The sequence below is a fragment of the Aotus nancymaae genome, unplaced genomic scaffold, assembly GCF_030222135.1.
Source record: "Aotus nancymaae isolate 86718 unplaced genomic scaffold, 86718_ANA_hifiasm-v0.15.2.pri h1tg000029l, whole genome shotgun sequence".
Taxonomy (NCBI): domain Eukaryota; kingdom Metazoa; phylum Chordata; class Mammalia; order Primates; family Aotidae; genus Aotus; species Aotus nancymaae.
In genome coordinates, this window is record NW_026988442.1 from 14,393,762 (window position 1) to 14,416,473 (window position 22,712).

A 22,712-nucleotide genomic window follows, 5' to 3' on the forward strand; every position below is an offset into this window, starting at 1 on the left:
AAAGGGTACATGTCAAGTGTTTAGAACAGAGTCTGATGAGAGCTCAATAGATATTAGCTATGATGATTAGAATTCAAATGTTTATTAAGGACATGATCACCAGTATGTGGGGTGATGAGGGTAAAAGAAAATAATTCATTCTTTAAAGTTAAAGAAACTGTAAAAGTTAGTTTGTACTTCCTCCTTTGACACTATAAACCTGCCTCCATTCTGCTGGTGTAATTTCTAGAGAATACTGGTGCCTCATCAGTGCCAGAGTTGAAGCTATTCCTCTCTTTCCTTCATGAGACACAAGATAAGGGAGAGGACACTGCATCTGGCTCCCTGGTGAGCCACTTATGAGAATGGTAGTTTGAGCCCATCTGGTTCCCTCTGGCAACTCAACTCTTCCTCTGACCTTGGCTTACAGCCTAGTTTCCAAATTAGAGAGAGGCTTAAAATGTTATGATTTGATAGTATGTGGAATAAAATAGAGAGCCCTAACATGCACAGGGGCAGGAGGCTCCAGTGAAGGAAAGCCAAGTGCACAGAACCGAGAAGCTGAAGCTGTAAGGCTGGTGAGGGAGACCGGGGAGGCTTGCCAGGTTTGCTAAGACACTCATGGCAGAGTCTGGGAAGTTTCTAGTTCCCTCCTTCCTTTTGCTTGGGATTTCTAAAGGCTTAGATTCCCTTGGATGGTTTGAGGCCTTTATTTTCTTTCAAAGACAGTAACAGACACTAGGGAAAAGTACCTTGTGAGTGCTCTTTTGGTTTTGCTTTAATCCAATCTGACCTTTTCTTGTCTTTGAACTGAAAACGTTAATTCTGTGATTTTTTAAGACTTTCTGGAGCTTGGGTCATGTGATGGTAGCTTACACCAAAGGAGCCAAACTCAATCAGTTATTTCTTGATAACCGGGTCCTTCCCCAGCCTTCTTTGGGGCTGTATCTAGAGTTTTCATACCTTACTTTTTCTTTCCCCACTTTCTGTTATTTTTGCTATGTCTAGGTGTGTGCCTGGGCAGAGGTGGCAGGGCTATTAGCTTCATTTCTTTTTAGAACAGGTAAAAATGAGGGTAAGAGCTTGATCAAGCATTTTCAATTAAGTTTTCCACCAGTTTTGTTGCACCTAATATACTTGTCATGCAAAATATATCTCCTGGATCTCTTCTTGGGATTCCAAGAGCTCAGATGTAAAAACTTTGTTAACTCCCTTTAAGACTTTATTCGGATAACTGGCTTTTTCCCTTTCACACTGTGTCTGAGAAAGGAAATGGTTTCACCTACATGGAGAAACCCTGTCTCAACTAAAAATACAAAAAAAATTAGCCAGGTGTAGTGGCACGCACCTGTAGTCCCAGGTACTCAGGAAGCTGAGGCAGGAGAATTGCTTGAACCCAGGAGGCAGAGGTTGCAGTGAGCCAATATCATGCCACTGCACTCCAGCCTGGGCAAGAGAGCAAGACTCTGTCTCAAGAAAAAAAAAAAAAACATCAAAAAGTGGGCGAAGGATATGAAAAGATACTTCTCAAATGAAGATATTTATGTGGCCAAGAAACATGAAGAAAAGCTCATCATCACTGGTCATTAGAGAAACGCAAATCAAAACCACAATGAGATACCATCTCACGCCAGTTAGAATGGCGATCATTAAAAAGTCTGAAAACAACAGATGCTGGTGAGAATGCAGAGAAACAGGAATGCTTTTACATTGTTGGTGGGAGAGTAAATTAGTTCAACTATTGTGGCAGACAGTGTGGCGATTCCTCAGGGATCTAGAACCAGAAATACCATTTGACCCAGCAATCCCATTACTGGGTATATATCCAAAGGATTATAAATTATTCTACTATAAAGACACATCCACATGTATGTTTACTGCAGCACTATTTACAATAGCAAAGACTTGGAACCAACCCAAATGCCCATCAATGATAGACTGGATACAGAAAATGTGGCACATATACACCATGGAATACTATGCAGCCATAAAAAAAAGAATGAGTTCATGTCCTTTGCAGGGACATGGATGAGGCTGGAAACCACCATCCCTAGCAAACTGACACAGGGACAGAAAACAAACACCGCATGTTCTCACTCCTAAGTGGGAGTTGAACAATCAGAACACATGGACCACAGGGAGGGGAACATCACATACCAGGCTTGTCGGGAGGTGAGAGAGAAGGGGAGGGAGAGCATTAGGACAAATACCTAGTACATGCGGGCTTAAAACCTAGATGATGGATTGACAGATGCAGCAAATCACCATAGCACATATATACCTATGTAACGAACTTCCATGTTCAGCACATGTATCCCAGAACTTAAAGTAAAATTAAAAAAAAAATTATTTCATGTACCATCAGCACAAATAAACAAACAAAAGAATAACCAAGTCTTGGGTAGTTTTTTTTTTTTTTTTTTTTGAGACAGAGTGTTGCTTCATCACCCAGGCTGGAGTACAGTGGCACAATCTAGGCTCTCTGCAACCTCTGCCTTCTGAGTTCAAGCAATGTTCCTGCCTCAGCCTCCAGAGTAGCTGGAACTACAGGCATGCTCCACCATGCCCAGCTAGTTTTTGTAGTTTTAGTAGAGATGGGGTTCTGTCATGTTGGCCAGGCTGGTCTCGAACTCCTGACCTTAAGTGATCCACCCGTCTCAGCCTCCCAAAGTGCTGGGATTACAGGTATGAGTCACCATGCCTGGCTCGGGCAGTTCTTTATAGCAGTATGAGAATGGACTAATACACCAGGCTACTTCATATACTTATTAAAAATATATAAATATATTATGGGGTGGAGTTTTAATTTCTGCATAAATGGGATCCTGAAGCTCATCTCAAACTCCTTTCACTCCTGTCCTCCATATACAGACAGTTGCCAAGCACAGACTAATCCTCCTAGAATTCCCCTGCATCTAGTCTCTCAACTCTCCATCTCCTCCGATACTGGCTTGGGCCACAATTTACCCCTCTGACTTGATCTAGTGCAATGTTCTATGCTTTCCCAACTTCATCTCTTCCTACTCCCATCTACCCAACAGGCTGCTGCCAAAGCAGTTTTCCTGGAGCACTCACCTGGCTCAGCATGCTTCAGTTGTTTTATGTCTGCAGTCTGGCATAGTAACTAGCACACTATAGGTGCTTAGTAAATACTGGTAGAGGAGCTACTTGACTTCATGAGTCAGTTGTACTGTCTACTAGTGTCAGGAGGAAAGTTCCTTTAGTTTTAAACGAAAGTTGTTTTATATAAAGTGGTGTGTAGAGATTGGCTTAAGAAGCCATTTTTATCCTCTTTATTTATTTATTCATATTTTGCAGATTGGACAAGCTCAGAAACCATTTTTAAATTTCTGGTCCATTCATGTGTATGAATAAATATACTATACTATTTATTTGATACATAGTTGTATAAAAAATCTGGCTGTATATATTTGTAGTGCTTAGACTTTCTAAAGAATAAGCCACAAATAGGAAATAAAGAAGAAAATACAAGCAGCACACTGTTATATGGGAAAATGCTTCAACTCAGCAAGAATGCAGAAAGAAAATCAAAGCAAAATAACTTCACAGTGTGGTGATACAGCTACTGAACTGGCAATCATAAATCAAACTTGAAAAGCCAGTGCTGGCAGATGGGGAGGCAAGTGGTTCACTTCTCTTTAGATACTGATGGTGGCACTGCAAATTGGCTCAGATTTTCTGGTGAACAATCTAGTATAACTGCCTAATAAGAACAATACAACTTTTCACCCTTGGGTCCAGTGATTTAGCTAAAGGAACATACTTGAAGAAAATAATTTCAAGCTGAGCATGGTGGCTCACACCTGTAATCCCAGCACTTTGGGAGGCCAAAGTGGGAGGATCGCTTGAACCCAGGAATTTGAGACCAGCGTGGGCAACATGGCAAAACCCCTTCTCTACAAAAAAATACAAAAATTAGCTGGGTATGGTGGTGCATGCCTGTAGTCCCAGTTACTTGGGAGGGTGAGGTGGGAGGATTGCTTGAGCCTGGGAGGTTGAGGCTGCAGTGAACTGTGATTGCAACACTGCACATTCCATCCTGGGCAACGGAGTGAGACCCTGCCTCAGAAAAAAAGAGAGGGAGAAAAAAGAAAACAAATAAAAACAAATTTCTGGCTGGGTGAAGTGGCTCATTCCTATAAACCCAGCACTTTGGGAGACCAAGGTAGGTGGGCAGATTGCTTGAGCCCAGGAGTTCGAGACCAGCATGGGCAACATGGCAAAACCCTGTCTCTACAACAAATTAGCTGGACATGGTGGCACACACCTGTAGTCCCAGCTACTCAGGAGACTAAGATGAGAGGACCAACTGAGCCTGGGAGATAGAGGCTGCAGGGAGCTGAGATTGTGCCACTGCACTCCAGCCTGGGTGACAGAGCAAGGCCCTGCTCTCAAAAAAAAATTTTTTTTTCTACATTATTTTTATTAGTGACAATTAATATAAATAATGACATATCTCAAGTATAAATAAAGACATATCTCAGATTCCCAAAATAAGAAAAAGATCAAGCAAACCATGAATCACTGCCTGTGTCAACACGATATTATGAAATCACTTAAAATAACATGCATATGGCCTATTTCAATAAATGGAATACACACTCCGTTTTAGCAGTGCATGTGATTAAGAAACACTCTGAAATCAGACATTTCTGGGTTTTGGTCCTGGCACTGCCACTTGTACACTTTCAAGAAACATTTCTCTTGTAAGAATGGATTTGGATCATGTGGGGCCTGCATGAAGTTACTTCCTCCTGAAGAAATATGTATGATTCTCATTTGAGTAGAAAAAGGTGATTAGAGGGCAGGCTCTGGCATCAGATGGCCACAGTTCATATCTCAGCAATGTCATTCGCTGGTCCTGTGATCTTAAGTGACTTAACCTCCCAAGATTCCAGTTTCAATTCATGTGTCTAATATGGCTAATATTAGACTAATATATGGCTAATAATATGACCTACTCCATAAAGTTCTTATGAGGCTGAAATGAGATGATGCCTACAGAGTGCTTAGCAGAGTGCCTGACGTGTAATACATTCTCAGTAAATGTCAGCAATTTGTATTCTTCAACTAATGTTTATTGCTCACCCACTATGTTCCAAGCATTGTATCAGATGCACCTACTCCATTTAAGTCCTCTAAGATTCTTACAAGATGAGTGTTATTATAAAGAAAAGTTAAAGAAATGAGCTCAGAGAGGATCTATGTACATTAGTTGAGAAAAGAAAAATGCAAGATAGTTGCACTTGCAAATATGCACAACAAAATGCACTTAAAACATTCCCAAAGATATGCATATAGTAGTGACCCCCCTTATCCGAGGTTTCGCTTTCCATGGTTTCAGTTACCTGATGTCAACTGTGGTCCTTAAATGGAAAATTCCAGAAACCATTCATAAGTTTTAAATTGCACACCATTCTGAGTAGTGTGATGAAATCTCACGCCATCCTGCTCTGTCCCACCCGAGACATGAATCAACCCTTTGTCCGGTGTATCCCTCCCTGCCTATTAGTCACTTAGTAGTTATCTCAGTTATTAGATAGAAAAACACACAGTACATAGGGTTTGGTACCATATGCAGTTTCAGGCCTCCATTAGGGGCTTTAGAACATATCCTCTGCAGATATGGGGAAGTCTACTGTAGTTGGGACTTAATGATAACTAAGTCCACTCTGTTTAAAGTTAGTCATTTCTTTATGTTTGTATTTTCAAGTAGGAACAAGCTTCCCACTGCCTTTATTAACCCATGCCCTTCTCCCCAGCAGGGACCAGGCCATGTATTAAATGTCACTTGGGTGCTGGCTTGTGGCCAGCAAGTGCTTACCTGGAGGAGATAGAGGAGTCCTGGGACAAACAAGGTGAGTGGGTATAGAGACTGGTATGTCGCTAAGGCAAGAAAAATAGCACTGAGGAAAGCACTGCCTGCAAAAAGAAAGAAATGTATGGAATAATCCAGCCTCATTAATCATGATTAGATTCAGTGAGTCCCTCTGAACACAAAACTTTCCATAACTGCTCAAAGAATCACCTGCCAAGTGCCTCCTGGTATACAAGGTGCTATGCAAATTCACACAGTAAGAGCTTCTTGGCTTGATTTCCAATGAAAGGAAACCAAGAAAGTCAAAACTATCTATCTTTGGCAACCTGAGACACTACAGGCATAATTCTTGTACAATTTTGAGACCCAGAAAGATTTCACAAAATTTCAGCCCAAAGATGTATAAAGTGATCAAGTCTATTAACATCCATGTCCTATCTAATGTACCAATTTATTAAGCCTACAATTATTCCTTATGATATTCAGAGCTAGAAACCCATCCCTTTCGCTGTCGCAACACTTATTACTCTTTACGATACCCCTTCCTTACATGCTACGTTGATGTCAATTCAGGTCATGTTTTTTTTTTTTTTCTGAGACGGAGTTTTGCTCTTGTTACCCAGGCTGGAGTGCAATGGCGCGATCTCGGCTCACCGCAACCTCGGCTCACCGCAACCTCCGCCTCCTGGGTTCAGGCAATTCTCCTGCCTCAGCCTCCTGAATAGCTGGGATTACAGGCACGCGCCACTATGCCCAGCTAATTTTTTGTATTTTTAGTAGAGACGGGGTTTCACCATGTTGACCAGGATGGTCTCGATCTCTTGACCTCGTGATCCACCCGCCTCAGCCTCCCAAAGTGCTGGGATTACAGGCGTGAGCCACCGCGCCCGGCCATGTTTTTTTGTAAAACGAAAGTATATTAATTTTATTAGCAATGTTCTCACTTTCTATATAAAACGGACTACTATGGAATCATTAAGCATGATGCTATTAAGAATTTGCAATGAGGTCGGTGATGAGCAACATTCACCATCTTTCGTTTGAGTCTCACGGCCATTCGATCAACCCCATGCACCGCTCTGAAACCTGCCAGCAACTCTTCCCCAGGGCCAGGGACTTAGGCTCAGAAGTGATTTTGCATTAGGCTAGCTTTTCATTTAAACATGAACTTGGCTCTGGCGAGTACTGCACTGTGTCTGGGGGGTGCCTGCGCAGGCTGTGGTACAGCCCTCAGCTCTTCGTAACCCTCTCCCTCCTTCTAGGCCGGAAGGTGGTGGTCGTTCGCTGCGAGGGCATCAACATTTCTGGCAATTTCTACAGAAACAAGTTGAAGTACCTGGCTTTCCTCCGCAAGTGGATGAACACCAACCCTTCCCGAGGCCCCTACCACTTCCGGGCCCCCAGCCGCATCTTCTGGCGGACCGTGCGAGGCATGCTGCCCCACAAAACCAAGCGAGGCCAGGCCGCCTTGGACCGCCTCAAGGTGTTTGACGGCATCCCACCGCCCTATGACAAGAAAAAGCGGATGGTGGTTCCTGCGGCCCTCAAGGTCGTGCGTCTGAAGCCTACAAGGAAGTTTGCCTATCTGGGGCGCCTGGCTCACGAGGTTGGCTGGAAGTACCAGGCAGTGACAGCCACCCTGGAGGAGAAGAGGAAGGAGAAAGCCAAGATCCACTACCGGAAGAAGAAACGGCTCATGAGGCTACGGAAACAAGCCGAGAAGAACATGGAGAAGAAAATTGACAAATACATAGAGGTCCTCAAGACCCATGGACTCCTGGTCTGAGCCCAATAAAGACTGTTAATTCCTCAAAAAAAAAAAAAAGAATTTGCAATGACATAGAAAGATGTTTATAATATCCTCTTAAATGAAGTTTATAAAAGAGATATATATTATTTTATTTAAAAAACATGCACAAACATTTTTTAAAAGACTAAAAGCCAGCCAGGCCTAGTGGCTCACGCCTGTAATCCCAGCACTTTGTGAGGCCAAGGCAGGCGGATCGAGACAAGGAGTTTGAGATCAGCCTGGCCAACGTGGTGGAACCTCATCTCTACTAAAAATATAAAAATTAGCCAGGCATGGTGGTGGACACCTGTAATCCCAGCTGCTCGGCAGGCTGAGGCAGGAGAATTGCTTGAACCTGGGAGGCAGAGGTTGCAGTGAGTCAAGATTGCGCCACTGCACTCCAGCCTGGATACCCAGGCAAAAGTTTGCTGCAGGCGCAGGGCCCTCATGGAGAACCTCTGCTAGGGCAGTGCAGAAGGGAAATGTGGCGTCAGAGGCCCCCCCCTCAACAGAGTGCCTACCGGGGCACTGTGTAGTGGAGCTGCGAGAAGAGGGCCACCGTCCTCCAGACCCCAGAATGGTAGCTCCACCGACAGCCTGCACAGTGGGTCTGGAAAAGCCACGGACACTCAACACCAGTCTTTGAAAGCAGCTGAGAGGGAGGCTATACTCTGCAAAGCCAAAGGGGCGGAGCTGCCCAAGACCATGGGAACCCACCTCATGCATCAGCATGACCCAGATGCGAGACATGGAGTCAAAGAAGATCATTTTGGAACTTTAAGATTTGACTGCCCTTCTGGATTTTGGACTTGCATGGGGCCTGTGCCCCTTTGTTTTGTCTAATTTCTCCTATTTGTAATGGTTGTATTTACCCAATGCCCGTACCCCACTGTATCTAGGAAGTAACTAACTTGTTTTTGATTTTACAGGCTCAAAGGCAGAAGGGACTTGCCTTGTCTCTGAGGAGACTTTGGATCGTGGACTTTTGGGTTTATGCTAAAATGAGTTAAGACTTTGGGGGACTGTTGGGAAGGCATGATTGGCTTTGAAATGTGAGGACATGAGATGTGGAGGGGCTGAGGCAGAATGATATGGTTTGGCTGTGTCCCCACCCAAATCTGAACTTGAATTATATCTCCCAGGATTCTCATCTGTTGTGAGAGGGACCAAGGGGAAGGTAATTGAATCATGGAGGGGCAGGTCTTTCCCATGCTATTTTTGTAATAGTGAATAAGTCTCACGAGATCTGATGGGTTTATCAGGGGTTTCTGGCTTTGCTTCCTCCTCATTCTCTCTTGCCACCTCCATGTAAGAAGTGCCTTTCACCCTCTGCCATGATTGTGAGACCTTCCCTGGCCATGTGGAACTGTAAGTCCAATTAAACCTCTTTCTTTTGTAAATTGCCCAGTCTCAGACTACCAAAAAAAGCTAAGGCCACAAAGTTCATAGTGGTTATCTCTGTACGGTGGAATTATAAATGATTTTTCATTTTTGCTTCACTGTATTTTCTAAACTTTCTAAAATGAACATGCTTTGTTTTTGTCATTAGAAAAAAGCTAATTTCTGAAAGCAAGCAAACAAAAAAAAAAAGAAAAAAACAAGAAAAAAGCTAATTTCTTTTTTTTTTTTTTCAACCTCTGCCTCCTGGGTTTAAGCAATTCTCCTGCCTCAGCCTCCCAAGTAGCTGGGATTACAGGTGCATGCCACTATGCTTGGCTAATTTTTTGTATTTTTAGGAAAGACAGGGTTTCACCATGTTGGTCAGGCTGGTCTCGAAGTCCTGACCTCCCGCCTTGGCCTCCCAAAGTGCTGGGATTACAGGCGTGAGCCACCACGCATGGCTGAAAAAAGCTAATTTCTTTGAAAAAACAGCTATTCCCTTTCAGGTGGCTTAAGACAATAGGATACTCTAAAACTCAGGCTAGAGAGCCCTAGTTTACAACAGGAGTTTCCAAGTGGCCCAGAAATCAGTAGGGTGCAATTAATGGTCCAAGGTATAAAGCCCAACAGGTGTCTTGTAATGATGTTTTTAAAAATTACAATACCCATGCTCACTCTTACTAGTGTGGAGTCAACTATTTACTGAAAGTTAACAGTCTGGGCATGGTGGTTCACACATGTAATCCCAGCACTTTGAGAGGCCAAGGTGAAAGGACTGCTTGAACCCAGGAGTTAAAGACTAGGTTGGGCAACATGGTGAAACCCCATCTCTACAAAAATAAAAATAAAAAAATTAGCTGGGTGTGGTGTCACACCTGTGGTCCCAGCTACTTAGGAGGCTAAGTGAGGTGGGAGGATCACTTAAGCCCAGGAGGTTGAGGCTGCAGTGAGCTAAGACTGAACCACTGCACTCCAGCATGGGTGACAGAGTAATACCCTGTTTCAAATAAAGAAATAAAAATAACACATCCTCTCAACGGTGTTTCATAAAAGGAGGAACCAGCCACTTCATTAAGTCCAAGGAGTTTTACCCCTCTGCTAATCCAGCTCTGGAGAGAAACAGGAACAGATGATCTATGAGATCTTTTGCCACCAAAGTAGCCTATATACTTGAAACATCTAAAAACTACCTTGGAAAAGGGAGGGTTATAAATGTGACAACTTCACAGATGAGGGAATGGAGAGAAAAGAACTTTGTGAGCTCTATTCTTTAAACCAAGGAAACTTACCAGCTAGAATAACTGAGCTGACAGAAAGTAGAAGGGAGGCAGAGAAAGAGGGAAGCTAGAAGTAATAGGACAGAATTCTACGGGGGTTTGTGGGCACTGTCTCACCAGATTGACAGTGCCAGTTATGACGTCTTGTATCCAGGGTACTCATAAATATGACTGTGTATGAACAGGATCATGCCCAGCTATGCTGTGACACCAGTAGAAGCCTCCACACATCTGCTGAGCCATAGACTCTAGACTCAGACCAGGTCACTCTGAGATAGGGGGGTGGCAGCAGTAGGAAAGGTGCTGTTCTGGAACCCAACAGCTAGGGTGGGCTAGGGATTGATTATTTGATTGGGCCAAAACTCTGAATGATGTTTTGGTGGGAAACTGGCCCAGAAAGGGAAAACACTGAAAAGAACCTTTTGACTTAACATAGTTCTCTATGGATTGGGAGTAGGTGAGAGAAGAGGCCCATGCTTATGTTACCAGAGAACAGACGCTAATGCTCCAACTCCATCCATTCGTACAGTATGGTGAAAACAAATACATGACTTTCACCTCTCTCTCCCTGAGGAGACACAAGGAGGGAAGTAAACACAGCCATCTCCTGCCCTAATTGCCTGAGATTAATAAATGCTTGTCTGAAACTGACTGTTTATAAGGCCCAAGAGAGAAGACAAGGCTCACAGTCTAGTCGAATGGACTTGTGAGTTTTAGAATGCTTGCTCCTAGGATGAGGAAGAAGCAGTCTTCCTTCCACAGACTGAAGTAGTCTTGGGGAAGGAAAAATCTGTTCCTCCTGCTATTCTTTGTCAGTAACTGGCATCAACATCCAGCCGGATACCCTGGCAACACCTTCACCCTCCAGCTCCCATGTTCCTCCTTCCACCAGTCACCAAGCCCTGTGAATACTCCTCTGGAGCATTTATCCCCACAGTTCTTGCTTTCGTCATCTCTCTTCAGCAGCCTTTTCCTTCTCCTCCTTAGTGGTCTCCCAATCCCCTCCCATCCAAGTCCATTCACAAAAGCACCAAAGGAACCTTCTAAAACAGTTTAGATTGTGGCAAGCAAGTCTTTAAAGACTTCTGATGGTTCCATTTCATCTATCGGGTTAAGTCTAAACTTCAACAGCAAACAAGACCCTTCACCACTGGGTCTCGTTTCTCCAGCTTCACCTCTCACCGCTCTCCCACACACACCCTGTCCTCCAGCTACACTGGACTATTCCCAATTTCTGAAAACATTATGCTGTTTCATTCTTCTGTGTCTGTTCTTAGGCTATTCCTTCTGCCTAAGCCATCCTTCTCTGCCCTCTTTCTAGTAGAAACCCTTCCTTCAATAGCCAGGTGATAGGTCACTTTGTCTACGAGCCCCAGCAAAGGTGATAACAACCGTGATTATAGTCGACATCTATGGATCACCGGCTAGGTGCCAGGCACTGTACTGTATCCTCTGCATCAACAACACTTCCTGACTCAAAAAGGCCCTAAGGAAACATCAAACAGCCCTGTGAAAGCTCTATTTCTACTCCTTGTAACAGCTTTACTGAGATAAAAACCACAAGTTCTACCTGTTTTACAGGTCAAGAAACCAAGACACAGAAACAGAAAGCTTCAGTAATGTAACCAAAACCACAAAGCTGACTCCAGTACCCACTGTTAATCCTGTGTTAATAAGCCTCATCTCATTCAATACCAATACTATCTCATAATAATTTGCATATGTTTCTCTCTCTCTTCCCATTTCTCTGTGAATTTCTCAAGGGCAATCCATGTCTCTTAACTTTGACTCTCCAGCACCTAGCACAGTTTCTGGCACGTGTGATGAATGAACAAATGAAGTGAATGAATGAGTATCATTCAGCAATACATATGAAATCCTTTTTAAAAATACAAGCATATTAAAGGAAACCAATGTTCTTGAGGAAGAAAAACTCATGAAGTGTAATACACAGAGTCATGAACATGGGCAAAGCACAAAATAAATCTGACTCGAATAAAGCAGAGCCTGCAGAATAGCAGTTGAGGGTTTGTTGTGGCAGGGGGCTAGCACAGAGAATGCTCTCTGTGGAGTAAACTATTGCCTGGCTGAGGCCCGCAGTCTGAGGGCAGAAACACGGTGCTGCAACTGTCAGTAGGTTGGTGTGTGGGAAGTCTGGGTGTGGGATGCTGGGACAGGTGTGGACGGGGCACACGCACAGCCTGTGCAAAAGTGAGGGGGCGTATGGAGGCAGGCAGGAGACTCAGAAAGGGCTATGTGTTTTGAAAAAAGCTAGAAGGGGTTAGGAAGGCAGAGGAGGAATGATATGTGCTTGGCGCAGAGTCAGAGATCAAGGAAAGTGAAAAGTAACTTCAAATATTTTAAACAAACTGTGCAATAAGCAAATATTTCTGGAGTTTGCTCTATATGAAGAGTCCGCTGGGTGCCAGGAAACCTGGTGACTCAGACAGTCTCTGTCCTCAGGGAGGTCCCAGTAAACAATTACAAAATACAGGAGGAAAATACAAAGGAAGCAGGCCTAGCCCATCAGGGGAAGCTGACACCTGAGTTTTGAACAATGAGGAGCTGAGGCCGGGCAGTCCAAGGCTGAACATGGGCAGGAGGGCAAGAGAGAATGGCATGCTGGGGTTGGGGGTGGGTACTGTAGTTAGCTCAATATGGCCAAACAGAGCGAGAGCTGGGAGGAGTGACTAGAAAGAGAACACGAAAGGGGCTCCTGTGGATGCTAGTATCACTGTTTCTTAAGCTGGGTGCCGGTTACTCAACATTTTATGAAAATTAATGTATCTGTACACTAATGAGTTATATATCTTTCTGTACATATGTCATACTTCAATAAAAAGTTATAATCCAACTGCACGTGTGGCTCATGCCTGTAATACCAGCACTTTGGGAGGCCGAGGTGGGCGGATCACAAGGTCAGGAGTTCAAGACCAGCCTGGCCAATATGGTGAAACCCCATCTCTACTAAAAATACAAAAATTATCCGGGTGTGGTAGGACATGCCTGTAATCCCAGCTACTCAGGAGGCTGAGGCAGGCGAATTGCTTGAACCAGGTAGGCGGAAGTTGCAGTGAGCCGAGATCACGCCACTGCACTCCAGCCTAGGCTAAAGAGCGAGACTCCATCTCAAAAAAAAAAAGAAAAAGTTACAATCCAAAAATTCTCAGCAAGCAGGTAGGAGTCAGATCATAGAGGATTTAGCTTGCACAGTCATCCAAAAACATCTACCTACAGGCCCAGACAGGCTATCTGAAATCATGTCTGAAATGGCAGCTTCATGTGGGCAAGAGCTAGGGCATCATGCTGGCCTAACCAGAAGGAACTGTGCCAAGAGGACTATGAGTTTTACCCCAAAATGATATAACCTACCATTTGTTAGGGCAGCCCAGTGCTCAGGCACTAGGCTTTCTATATAAGCCTTGGTCTTTAGCCTTATCCTAGGAATATTAGAGTAAACCAGAGTAAACAAATGTGTATGTACACTGGCTGTAATATCAGGAAATTTCATTATCTACTCAATCTAGCTTTGAATATGTTGTGTTTTCTAACTCTCTATTTATGTCAGGGTGGGGGCCAAAACAAGCCTCAGCAAGCCATGGGGTAATCTTTGCCTCCAAGGACTGCACCTTGCAGTGATCTGGGCCTGGGTGGGTGGCAGAGCTACAGGACTGAGCAGGAATGTAATGAGGTGGGGCATGGGGACCGGTTCAGGACAGGGACTTCAAGTGGAGTAAACAGAGAATAAAGAGAGTGGGTCACGGATGGTGACTTGTACCAAGACAGGCAGAGAGACACACTGGAATGTAGTCAAAAGGGCTCAGGTCCCACAGGAGTATCAGAAGAGGAAGTTGTACCAAGGTCTGGGGCAACAAGTGAGACTGCCCAGGAGGAGGCGGCGATCCTGGGGGCAGGGCCAATGTATTACATTCCTTGCCAAGTGTGCTCTTTTAACAGGGCAGCCTCTTTCAGAGCAACCCATACATATCAGAGACGATGATAATTTATTGAGCACTTACTCGGTTCCAGTCATGACTGTAAGCACTTTACTTGCCTTAAGCCATTTAGTCCTTTCAATAATTCCATGAAGTAAATACAATTACTGTCCCCATTTTACAGATAATGAAAATGAAAGAGAAGTTATTTGCCCAGCGTCATGAAACTAGTGAATGAGAGCAACAGGATTTAAACCAAACAGTTTCACTTCAGACCCCAGTTCTGACTGCATCACTGTGCCACCCTCTTGATTTCAATCTGTGCCTGTACCATAACAATCCTAATAAGCAGAGCAACTAGTTATTGAGTGAATTCTGCTAAAGAAGCATGCTAAGCATTTTATATTTCTTATTTATTCCTCCGCTATCTCTAGGAGGTAGGTATTCTAACTGAGGCTCTTGAGGCTGCATGATTTGCCCAAGGCTAGAGAGCTAGTAATTAGAATAAGCAGGCTTCGAAGTTGGTCCTCTATGACTCCGTCCACTGGCAGGTCTTTGGCCTACAGGAACCTCAACTGGAAGTGATGAGATCACCAGGCCTCAGGATCATCACTCTTCCACTGTTCCTCTAAGGCTAGGCTCCAGGAAGAAAACCTCTCATTGTAACCTCCCAGTCCTCCCTATAAGGCCTATAAGGATGCTATCAGTCATGAGGTCTCTTTTATTTAAAAAAAAAAATGTTTTTTTAAACAGACAGGGTCTCACTCTGTTGCCCAGATTGGAGTGCAGTGATGAGGTCATAGCTCACTGCACTCAAACTCCTGGGCTCAAGTGATCTGAGAGATCTTTTAAAAGGGACAATACTATTAAGAATAGCAACCAACACCACCTGAGCAGTTACTACATGCCTCCATACCATTCATTCTTTATATTCACTGTATGAGGTAGACACTGTTTCATCCTCATGCTATAGATAAGGAAACTAAGGCTTAGAACTGTTAAGTGACTTGCCCAAGGTGATACAGCCAGGGAACAGTGGAGCTGGGATTAGCCACCAGATCTAACAGCAGAGCAGCCTGAGCTCTTTTTTTTTGAGATGGAGTTTCGCTTTCGTTACCCAGGCTGGAGTGCAATGGCGCGATCTCGGCTCACCGCAACCTCCGCCTCCTGGGTTCAGGCAATTCTCCTGCCTCAGCCTCCTGGGTAGCTGGGATTACAGGCATGCGCCACCATGCCCAGCTAATTTTTTGTATTAGTAGAGACGGGGTTTCACCACGTTGACCAGGATGGTCTCGATCTCTTGACCTCGTGATCCACCTGCCTCGGCCTCCCAAAGTGCTGGGATTACAGGCTTAAGCCACCGCGCCTGGCCCCAGCCTGAGCTCTTAATCATACTTGAATACCTTCTGACAGTAATGATCTTTCTTTCTGCTGGGCAAGCAAGTCCTGTCACATGGCCTTTTTTGGTGGCATAAGGAAAGCTGAAGAATCCTTAGGTGGCAAACTTCAAGAATTTCTAGTTGGGAATATCTCACTGTTGATAAACTCCAATAGTGAAAAAGCAGGACTATCTATTAACATCTGTTTGTTTGTTTTCCTTTTTAAAGCCCAATGAAGACTGCTTCCCAGGGATGGAGTTTTTAATTAGCTCACTGAAAGACAGAGTACCCTTTGCCCAAGCAACAGCCTTCAAAGACAAACTTAAGCTGATCCGCTAAACTAATATCAACCCTGCCCAAAGACCTGTGTTTCCCGGCCAACACTCCAATAAGGACATCACAATACAATGGCCTGGGCCTTGCCCTGGCCTGTCTCTCAGAGTGTCCCAGGCAACCCTGGGATGCCACAAAGGAAGCCAAGGGAAAGCAAGCAGCAAGAGTCAAGGGGGACACAGCAAACAAGTCACTTCCTTCCGTGGTGTATTTGCTCCACAGTCAGGGGAGCACTGCCAAGTTCACTTCTACTGTCCCTATCTTCTTATCAATCAAGTTAATTTAATTTAGCTTTTAATTATGTACTCACTGAAGAAACTTTGGAAAAAAACATATAAAAAGGAAATTAAAATCACCCATGAACTTAATCCACAGGGACAAGTATTATCCTTTTGGGATCTATTTCCTATTTTTGTTGCTTTAACATAGTTGAGATTCATTAAAATATATAATTTTGCTGGGCACAGTGGCTCACACCTGTAAGCCCAGCACTTCAGAAGGCTGAGGAAGGTAGATTGCTTGAGTCCTGGAGTTCAAGACCAGTCTGGACAACAGAGCAAGATCTGTTCTTCACAAAAAACTTAAAAAATTAACCAGGCATGGTGACGCATGCCTGTTGTCTCAGCTACGTGAGAAGCTGGAGTGGGAGGATCATTGAGCCCAAGAGTGTGACGTTATAGTGAGCTACGACTGTGCCACTGCAGTTCAGCCTGGGAGATAGAGTAAGACCCTGTCCCCAAAAAAATAAAATTAGATTAAAAAATATATATATATAATTTTACATTGTTTAAAAAACATATTTATTTTCACATAATTTAAAATTATATTTAAATATCATGTATATAATATTCTACTACATGGGTAAACCATATTTTACTTAACCTTTCCTTTCTATTTTAAAGTATTTTCTAATGTTTCCAGTGATTATAAATAATTCTGCAATTAATGACTTTGCACCATAAAGCTTTGTATATTTCTGCATTACTTTAGGATAGGTTCTCAAAAGTAGAATTAATAAATCAAAACTACAAACATTTTATCCCCCAGTGGATACTGCCCAAGATGGTTGTACGAATTTATCAGCCAACTTCCATGTGGGAGAATGCCTATTTGATAGAAACTTTGCCAGAACTGAGAATTAGCTTCTAAAGTCCTTACCAATTTCAAAGGCAAAAAAAAGCTTTCAAAAGTTTCTAAATTTCAATTTGCTTTTCTTTATTAATTATCCAAGGAGTTGAATATTTTTCCATAATTTTTAGTGATTTATATTTCTTTTCTTGTGAATTCTCAAATATTTTCTTTTTTAAGAAAAAAAGTGAATTATTCCTTCATTAATTTTATTAACTAATTTTATTAATATTATGTGGTAATATGTAAAATGTAGAAATGTAACTTGCAGAATTTATAACAACTAACTTTATTATATATACTGTTAGCAGAGATTACTAAAATACTCAAAGAGCTAGAGTGGTTCAGAGACCTACCTAAAATAGAACTCCTCAAATATTTTAACAGATTAGAAATGTTGTTTGTGAGGGTCTCTATTTATAGTAGCAAATAATGGAAAACAAATGTCCAACGAAAGAGAAGGGCTGGACCTCATAACAAATATGCAAGAGGAACTTAAGTGGAGGTGGAGCAGGGTGATGAGAGACTTTTACTTTTCAATTTATAGGCTTGAATTTCTTTTATTCTTGCCAAATGCTTAAATTACTTCCAAATTTAAATTTAAATTTAAATTTCAAGGAAATGACAAATAATGTGACCAATGTCAGACATGATTCATATGAAGTGATAAAACAAAATTATGCATATAACATTATGAAAATGTCTATGAATTCATTAAACAAAAATCTAGAGTGATATAAAACATTTTTTTTGCTCTGTGGAACAAAAGAAACATAGCTGCAAAAGAGATACACATAACTTATTTACATGTTTTTCTTCCCCAAACAAAAACCTGTCATTGACTTAAAGGTCATAAAATGTATTTTTTAATGGCATACTTATGTGAGACTCCTAGGAAAACAAATAAACATGCACCTTCTGAGGGCATGTCTTCAGTTTCTATCTCTGCACTTGGCTATTTTAAAGGTGACATTTCCAAAGGCCAGTACTTGGTCCCTTCTGCCAGGCTACTGTATATATTCTTTATTTTAATGGACACCAGACACCTTGATAAATGACAACCTATCTGAACCTGACACTCTGGAAACAGGGACTGAGTCAGGGAGTATGCAGACAGCAGAGTATTGACTGTTTCAGAGTTGTTTCTGACAAAATGACCACAATCTTCAGAACAAGATAATTCAGGCTATGCAATATCTAGCCATTTTAAGTAACCTAATAATAAATTAAACTAATAGGCCTACAGAAAGACCACTCATAAGCATTCCAAGAGAAACAATCTCTTATGAAGACCTAAGGCATCCTCATGTGCCAACCCTGAAAAGGTAAGCAAACTGTAAGTAAAAGGTTCTACGTACAACTTTGTACTCTTTAACTTCCTGAGCACACAAACTATTAAACAGTAGTGTACAAATACAAGGACTCTTACATGCTTCTTATGGGAGTATAAATGTGGCAATAAATTTCAGAAATCCAACTGGGTATGGTGGCTCATGTCTATAATCTCAGCACTTAAGGGAGGCAGACGTAGGAGGACAGCTTGAGCCCAGGAGTTTTGAGACCAGCCTGGGCAACACAGTAAGACCTCTATTATCCACAAAAAAGAAAAAAATAATTAATTAATTCTAGAAATTGTTAAAAAGTGGCAAATATTTCTATTTCTAGGACTTTATTATAAGAAAATAACTAAACGAGTACAAATATTGCTGTATATTAGAAAGTTGATTGTAATATTTAAACAGCTAAAAACTGGAAAATCACCTAAATATTTAATGATATATATTGGTCAAAGAATTTCTATATTCATAAAATGAATATGCAGCCATTCAAAATGATAGACTAGGGCCGGGCGTGGTGGCTCACACCTGTAATCCCAACACCTTGGGAGGCCAAGGCGGGCTGATCACTTGAGGTAAGGAGTTAGAGACCAACCTGGCCAACATGGTGAAACCTCATTTCTACTAAAAATACGAAAATTAGTTGGGAATGGTGGTACATCCCCGTAGTCTCAGCTACTCGGGAGACACAAGAATCACTTGAACCAGGAGGCAGAGTTTGCAATGAACTGAGATTGTGCCACTGCACTCCACCCTGGGCAACAGAGCAAGACTAGCTTTAAAAAAAAAAAAAAAAGACTAGACATTTATTGGTATATATGTGGTAGATTGTATTATTGGCCCCAATTTGCCACTCCGCCTCTCCACCATGTCCAGGTACTTTGCTGTATTAACTTTGCAGTGCCTTCCTGTTGTGGACAGGATGGAAATCCCCACCCCTGGGCTCAGCCATGTGTTACCATTTTTTTTTTTTGAGATAGAGTCTCACTTCATCGCCCAGGCCGGAGTACAATGGTGCGATCATGCTCATTGAAGCCTCCACCTCCCGGGTTCAAGCAATTCTCTGCCTCAGCCTCCCGAGTAGCTGAGATTACAGGCACCTGCCATCATACCTGGCTAATTTTTGTCTCTTTAGTAGAGACAAGGTTTCACCATCTTGGCCAGGCCAGTCAAGATCGTGATCTACTCGCCTCGGCCTCCCAAAGTGCTAGGATTACAGGCGTGAGCCACTGTGCCTGGACGTGTGTTACATTTTGATCAATGGGATATTAGCACATGTGATGCAACCAGGAACTTAAAATGTACATGCCTGACTAGGCTTGCTCACTATTGTGCTTCTGCCATTGCTATGAAGAGAACATAGATCTAAGTTTGTCCCCTGGCCCAGGAGGATGACAGCCATATGAAGCAGAGCCCAACCTAGATTAGCCAAATCCAGCCAGCCACTGATGTGTAAATGAAGCCCATGTAATCAGCCAACTGACAAAACATGTCCAACCTAGATCAGCTGACTTCTTGCTGACTTACAGATGTATGAGCTAGGTAAACACTTGTTATTGTCTTAAGCTACTGAATTCTGGAGTGGTTTATTAACATTTTTGTGGTACTAGCTAATTGATACAATATTTAAAAGTTGGGGGTGGGGGGTGGGAAATGTAGGAAAAATCTGGAAATATATAACCCAAATGCTTACAGAGGAACTTTAGTTAAAAATAACAGATTGATCACATGTGCTTATCATCTCATCCTCCAAAAATCTCACTAAAATGAAAATAAGAGATTAAAACCATATTAAATCACAAAGAAAATAAGAGGAGATTATAGCAAAAAAAAAAAACTTCAACACAATAGTGAAAAAATATAAAGCGGGTGAAAGAATAAATGACTTGGTGATGTGGAAGAAACTACCGCTCAGTGGCCTACAAAGAGGATTACTAATAAAAAATCAGCCAACTCAACCCACAAAACTTCTGAGAAATTCAGCACTTGAGTGTATCAGATGCTATGGGAGGTGGGGTTAATAACGCACAGAGAAAAAAAATCAAGCTGAAAGTTTGTAAACAGACCACTCAGGGCAACAGGTCTTATCCCAACTATGTGCAGCCAAATAACCATTCCCATCTAACCCATCCCTCTAACTTTCTACTCCACCTGCAGAAGATCTCAGTTCTGGAGAAAGCTAACTAAGGGCACAAGTCTAGGAACCACTTAGCACAGTAATGGGCTGAGGAGAAGTGAGGGCTGAAAAGCAATGAGATGAAATAAAGTCTCCGGACTGAAACCATCCACCCTCCCCGTTCTTGCTCTCACAACTCCAGCAGCCAGTCTTTATGTACCCTCCAGCCCTCAAAAAATCCCTAACTCTGCTACCCTAGACAGGATTTTAGAGGATTCCCCTTTGGAAAAACTGAATAGTTTCAAAGGAAAATAAAACCTGCAAATGATGACATTTGTAAATGCCCCCAACCCAAAGAGGCCAGCCCACTGCCTGATCCCCATATAGTGAAAATGATCCACCAACAAGCACTGCCCATGCACAGAGTGCACAGAATCTCCAGTCAATATGTTGTGCCTCATTTAAAATTTTTTTAATTTTTTTTTTTAGAGACAGCTGTCACCTAGGTTGCAGCACAGTGGCACAATCATAGCTCACTACAGCCTCAAACTCCCAGGGCAAGCAATCCTTCCACCTTAGCCTCCCGAGTAGCTGGGACTACAAGCAAGTACCACCATGCTTGGCTACAAGCAAGTAACACCATTCTTTGTTTTGTAGAGACGAGGTCTTGCTATGTTGTCCAGGTTGGTCTTGAACTCCTGGCCTCAAGCAACCCTCCCACCTCAGCCTCCCAAAATGCTGGGATTATAGGTGTGAGTCATTGTGCCAAGCCATGCCTCACCCTTAAACAGAAACAGATAGCCAGGATTACCACACATGTAAGAAAATCTTCCCATAAGGAAGAAATCCTCTTAAAACAAACAAACAAACAAAAAAAATACCAGTAAGACAAAGAGACTTTGCTTGGAACAAATGGAAACTGACAATATATATGTATAATCAGAGATATAATAGAGGATACTGTGGTGATAAAATAAAAATAGAATTCCTCAAAGAAATAACTAGAGACCAAATGTAAGTGTATAAATATGTAATAAATAAAATTTAAAATTCCATGAGGAGCTGGAAGATAAAAACAAGGAAACATCCCAGAAAAGGAGAAAGTAAGTAAAAACGATGGGAAAAACAACAGAAAATAAAATATGTGTATTTGATCAATCAAGAAAGTCTAACATCCAAAAAACATCCAAAACAAGTGGACAGAGAAAATAGAGGTGGAATTTGGAAAAGTTATACAGGAACACCTTCTAGAACACTAGTTTCCATATTGAAAGGGCCTACTGGGTCAGGCGCAGTGGCTCACGCCTATAATCCCAGCACTTTGGGAGGCTGAGGTGGGCAGATCACCTGAGGTTGGGAGTCCGAGACCAGCCTGACCAACGTGGTGAAACCCTGTCTCTATTAAAAATACAAAAATTAGCCGGGTATGGTGGCGCATGCCTGCAATCCCAGCTACCCAGGAGGCTGAGGCACAAGAATCGCTTGAACCCAGGAGGTGGAGGTTGTGGTGAGCCAAGATTGCGCCATTGCACTCCAGCCTGGGCAACAAGAGTGAAACTCCATCTCAAAAAACAAAAAAAAAGAAAGAAAGAAAGAAAGAAAGGGCCTACCAAGTACTCAGCATAATGAATTTTAAAAGACCCATGTCGGGGCCGGGCGCGGTGGCTCACGCCTGTAATCCCAGCACTTTGGGAGGCCGAGGTGGGTGGATCACGAGGTCAAGAGATCGAGACCATCCTGGTCAACGTGGTGAAACCCCGTCTCTACTAAAAATACAAAAAATTAGCTGGGCATGGTAGCACGTGCCTGTAATCCCAGCTACTCAGGAGGTTGAGGCAGGAGAATTGCCTGAACCCAGGAGGCAGAGGTTGCGATGAGCCGAGATCGGGCCATTGCACTCCAGCCTGGGTAACAAAAGCGAAACTCCGTCTCCAAAAAAAAAAAAAGACCCATGTCAAGACATAGTGTCATAAAATTTCAAAATGTTGAGGATAAAAAGAAGATACTCAATTTTTTTTCTCCTTTTGTTGAGGGAGGGTCTTTCTCTGTCACCCAGGTTGGAGCACAATATCACTATATTGGCTCATTGTAGCCTTAACCTCCTGGGCTCAAGTGATCCTCCTGCCTCAGCCACCCAAGTGTCTAGGACTATAGGCACATGCCACCACACCCAGCTAATTGTGTTCATTTTTTGTAAAGATGAGGTCTCACTATGTTGCC

The 22,712-nt window shown here is 42.7% G+C and overlaps 2 protein-coding genes and 1 non-coding gene across 5 annotated transcripts in view; 2 read left to right on the top strand and 1 right to left on the bottom strand.

The window, feature by feature from the left end:
• The window catches only part of PIGU (phosphatidylinositol glycan anchor biosynthesis class U), a 106,934-nt gene that overhangs the window by 44,359 nt on the left and 39,863 nt on the right, over window positions 1-22,712 (bottom strand). For all 3 annotated transcript variants that reach the window (XM_012455151.1, XM_012455150.1, XM_012455149.2), the window contains one exon: window positions 5,825-5,922. In XM_012455151.1, the coding sequence (XP_012310574.1) occupies window positions 5,825-5,922 (98 nt within the window). The remainder of the gene's footprint in view (window positions 1-5,824; window positions 5,923-22,712) is intronic.
• LOC135277106 (small nucleolar RNA Z195/SNORD33/SNORD32 family) lies at window positions 6,824-6,907 on the top strand. Its single transcript, XR_010344707.1, has one exon. It is a non-coding gene; the product is annotated as a small nucleolar RNA Z195/SNORD33/SNORD32 family (small nucleolar RNA).
• Window positions 7,077-7,631, top strand: LOC105719212 (large ribosomal subunit protein uL13-like). Its single transcript, XM_064382176.1, has one exon. The coding sequence runs from the start codon at window positions 7,176-7,178 to the stop codon at window positions 7,602-7,604; it is 429 nt and encodes a 142-aa protein (XP_064238246.1). The 5' UTR covers window positions 7,077-7,175; the 3' UTR covers window positions 7,605-7,631.